At 49.4% G+C, this 4,315-nt stretch overlaps 1 protein-coding gene across 1 annotated transcript; it reads left to right on the forward strand.

The window, feature by feature from the left end:
- The first annotated feature begins 623 nt into the window (after positions 1 to 623).
- Positions 624 to 2,059, forward strand: LOC115690920 (transcription factor TCP19). The gene has a single exon (XM_056302699.1). It carries the CDS (start codon positions 979 to 981, stop codon positions 1,996 to 1,998), a length of 1,020 nt encoding a protein of 339 aa, XP_056158674.1. The 5' UTR covers positions 624 to 978; the 3' UTR covers positions 1,999 to 2,059.
- The last annotated feature ends 2,256 nt before the right edge of the window (positions 2,060 to 4,315 follow it).

The raw sequence follows: 4,315 nt of genomic DNA on the forward strand, positions 1-4,315 counted from the left end.
AAGGGAAGCAAATCGAGAATTCCAATTACCAATTTCCCGAAAAAATAACTTCAAAAAACACAAAAAAAAACTAACATCGTGCGGCGTAATTTTTCGTTCGACGCTAATTGTCCATTAGTTGTCGCGTGATGTAATTCTCAATTTTCCAATTTCCAAACTTTGCTCCGACTTTAGGTGTCTTGCGATGTGACCCTCTGTTTTTCTAGAGAAGATGTTTTTTTGTGTTATTTCTGTTAAAGTTCCTATTCCAAAGTTATATGTATATTCATTCGGGCCCCACCCGTGATCGGATTTGAGTTTTGCCAAAATCGCTTAGCCCCCCACGGCCCCCCCCCCCCCAAAGATCTCCAAATAGTTGCCGGAATATCTCAGTAAGGTGGGGCCCACCATGCCCCCTCGCCCCGGGGGGCCTCTCCCCCCCGTCCATCTCCCGGGCCCATAAACTGGCGAGCCTCTCCTGACCGTCCGTTCCCTTCCCCATCCCAAACTCCATAAATAGGGGCCCCACAAACTCCCCCACTTTTTTGTTTTCCCCGAGATGTGGACCCCCTCTCTCGCATCGCCATCTGCGCGCAGCACATGTGGTGGCTTCTTCCTCGTTCCTGTCTAGGGTTTGTATTCGCATCTCTCTCTCTCTCTCTCTTCTCTGAATCATCATCCTCCTCTGCTTCTTCTTCTTCTTCTTCTTCGCCGTTCTTGTTTACCTTTTGTCGTGTTTTTCTCTCTCTAAAAGAATTTTCTCGGCATATCGTCATCATTCGTTTCTGTTGTCCATGGTAGATTCAAACCTCTCAGTCAACCCATCATTTTCTGCCCTCGTTGCCTCCTGGAGAGCAGTGGGCGTTGTTGTTCTCCGTGGCTTTGTCCCTCTCTAATTCTTGATATATTATTGTTCATCAAAATTCGGAATTCGGGATAACTTCGTCTCCGCGGTAAATTTTTTCTCCTCAGGTTCGTGCTTCTGCTATCTTGAGCCGGATGGAGTCTAATCAGAACCAGGACGCGGAGGACGACAACAGAGCAATCGCCACAACAATCGACCGTGACGAGCGGACCGCCGGCGAGATTCCGCCTTCCGAGGCGCCGCGAACGGCGGTCCGTAACGAGTTCCTCAAGCAAGAGCTGACCAACAGCGACCGGGAGCACGAGACGCTCCTCGTCCCGGTCGGGGGCCCGCAGGTTTCTCTCTCGTCCCCGGGGTTCCACAGAGCGGTGGCTCCTCCGAGGCGGCCTTCCAAGGACCGCCACACGAAGGTGGAGGGGCGGGGGCGGAGGATCCGCATGCCGGCCGCTTGCGCGGCGAGGATTTTCCAGCTGACGAGGGAGTTGGGGCACAAGAACGACGGCGAGACCGTGCGGTGGTTGCTGGAGCACGCGGAGAATGCCATCATCGAGGCGACGGGGTCCGGTACGGTCCCCGCGATCGCAGTCTCCGTCGGCGGGACTCTGAAGATCCCGACGACGCCGTCCTCATCCTCTAAGGAAGACGGTGATCATCCGAAGAAGAGGAGGAAGCGAGCTTCGAATAGCGATTTCTTCGACGCCCGCCAGCCCGTCGCGATGCGGTCGGGGTTCGCGCCGATCACGTACTGTAGTGGCGGTGGCGGTGGCGGTTTAAGTCACGGACTGATGCAGCTGTGGCCCGTGGGGACACCCATTGGCGGCGGCGGGACGGTGTTCGTGTTGCCCGGCTCGTCTGGTCAGACGCAGCCGTCGTTCCTGGCGATTCCGCCAATCTTCAACGTCGGCGCGCGGCCAATCTCGAACGCAGCGACCGCACCGGCGGGCGGTGGAGACGGCGGCTCCACAGACGCGTCGGCGGTGGCGCCGAGCTCGACCTCCCCGGTGGCGGCGAGCGTCGTTAGCGGCAGCACAAGCAGCGGCACGCCCCACATGCTCAAGGATTTTTCCCTGGAGATATACGACAGGAAGGAGCTCCAGTTCTTGGGGCGGAGGAGCCCGAATTCGCCGCCGCCGTCGTCTTGCTCAAAGCCCTGAATGAGAGGGGTCGTCGTCCACAGTGGGATACCGAAGGTTAGAGCTGGAAGTAGTGGTAGGGGGCTGTTCTCTCAGCCTTTTTTCATTTCCCTTCCTTTTGTGCAGTTTGAGTTGAGGTGGAACATTACAAGAAACGAGGAACGCGACCAGCAAGCCTATGCTGAAACGCTAACATTTCTAGGAAACGACTCATCAGTTCAATTGCTAAATGTCGATTCGTGCTTTCGCTCCAATCTGTGACCGCGATTTCTTGATTTTTTTCTCAATCTCGCACTCTGTTTTCCGCTTTTCCTAATCTCCACATTAGCGAGCACTGTTCTCGAAGACGAAGAAAAGAAAGAACACGGGGATACTAGGAAATGGGATTAGGTGAGGGAACTGTCTCTGCACTTGGATATGGGGGGGGGGGGGGGCCCACTTTTAGGCAGGGCAAGATACGAGGGAGGAAGAGGAACGTGAGTGGCTCTTTGTTGTCTCGGAGCGTGGGCCCCGGCCACGAGTCGTCTCATGTGAGGGTCGCACGTGTCCCGATACACGTGGGCCCCCCTAATTTATTTTTTTTCCCTCGCTCTGTGCTTTGCGGGGCGGTCCCATCCGTGCATGCAGGCTTTTTGAAGGCCCGGCCGACGCGTGGCGGCCTCTCGCGACGCTTTCTCGTGGGGGGACGGCTCGACCCGGTGCGTGCCAAGTCAGCACATCGTTTAATGCGCTCCCCACCCCCTCGCCCCCCAGGCCCCGGGCGCGCCACGTGTCTTCCCTTCTTTCGAGCAATTATTGCATTCGTTCAGTCCAATTTGAACAACAGCTTTGCTCCTGCTTTTTTTTGTTTTTTTTTATAAAGAAAGATAGATATTTATATATCATGATAATACTCAACGGAAATATAAAAAGAGCCTTGCAAATCTTAAATAACTGCGTAACCAAACAAAAGTGGGAAAGTAAATAACAAAATACAGTCTGAAGCTAGAAGCACTCTCGTCTCTCAAAACTAAATCTGTCATCGTAAACGATCGACGGCAAATTACCAGATTCAGTGATGAGCATATATCGAGGTTTCCCCCCTTCATTTGTAATGGATTGCGTTGCAAGTCCAAGTTCAATGTTTTCGTCATCATCGCCGTGCAGAGACACTAATATAAATGAAATGTTGAAGAACACAAACACTAATATAAATGAAATGTTGAAGAACACAGATCAAATACTAGTAAGAAACTATTAAATCTATATTTAGATTTAGTTCGAGAGAGTAAAATTAAATCTAAATTGCGAGACGAGAGCGACCTAATTTCAGAGAGGCTGAGGACTTGCGTTACGAACATCTTCCTCGGTGACAGCCGACTAGATGACTGACCAAATCGTCTCGACGTCCACTCATAATTAACTGCAAAAATTGGTAATAAAGTCCCCGAAAAAATTGAGAGAGAAAAGAAAGACAGAGCTACAAAAGAGAGGAGGAAAAGAGAGGAGAGGAGGAGACAAAGAGGGAAGAGGGAGGGAGAGAGAGAGAGAGAGACAGAGGGGGGTCCCTCTCTCTTCAGGGACAACACTGCGGAAAAGCGGCGGCTTCAAGGGAAAGGAGAAGAAACCATAACCTAGGGAAAAGAATGGAGAAGATGACTATAGGGAGAGCTTTGCTTGATTTGTCATAATTTGCACTGGAAATGTTACGATCATATTCTTTATTGATGAAATCATAAGCTATAATATACTACAAATTATATCAAGTATTTGTTTAACAAACGATCGAGTGACACTTGGAAAATTGTTTAAAAAGCCTTAATCCTATTATACATAGACCAATTCAATCTTGAACATTTCAATTCATGTCCATTCTGTTATAAACCTTTCGACGATTTGCCAATTTAGTCTAAATATCCAAGTATGACAAGTTTTCAAAAGGTTTAGGATTAAATTGACGCAAGAAAAGTATATGACTAAATTGGTACAATTGAAAGATTATGACTGAATTAACATCCGTACCATATGTTTAGAACTTTTTGGAGAATTATCTCGATCGACACTTATTAATATGACTCAGATAGTATGTATTGCTATCACGAGAAATGAAAAACGACTACTGGGGGTGTGCAAAAGAAACTGCCCAGACCGGATTGAACCGACCGGTTCTGGGCAGCTCCCGGGGGTACCGGTCCGGTTCCATAAAATTGGAACCGATGATTTTTGGTCAAGTTCCTAGTTTCAAGGGTGGAACCACTCACTTAGATCGGCCATACTTTTTTTTTTTAATTATTTCTTAAAAATCTTTACAAAAGCCCTAAGCCTTCTTTTGTTTCCTGTTTGGCTATTTCCTCTCTAG

Source organism: Syzygium oleosum, unplaced genomic scaffold (genome assembly GCF_021117445.2).
Source record: "Syzygium oleosum isolate NSW1041296 unplaced genomic scaffold, Sole_v2.1 Sole_v2.25, whole genome shotgun sequence".
In the NCBI taxonomy this organism is placed as follows: Eukaryota; Viridiplantae; Streptophyta; class Magnoliopsida; order Myrtales; family Myrtaceae; genus Syzygium; species Syzygium oleosum.

Excerpts from the sequence above, each read along its gene's own strand:
- LOC115690920 (XM_056302699.1), top strand. The coding sequence starts at position 979 with ATGGAGTCTAATCAGAACCAGGACGCGGAGGACGACAACAGAGCAATC.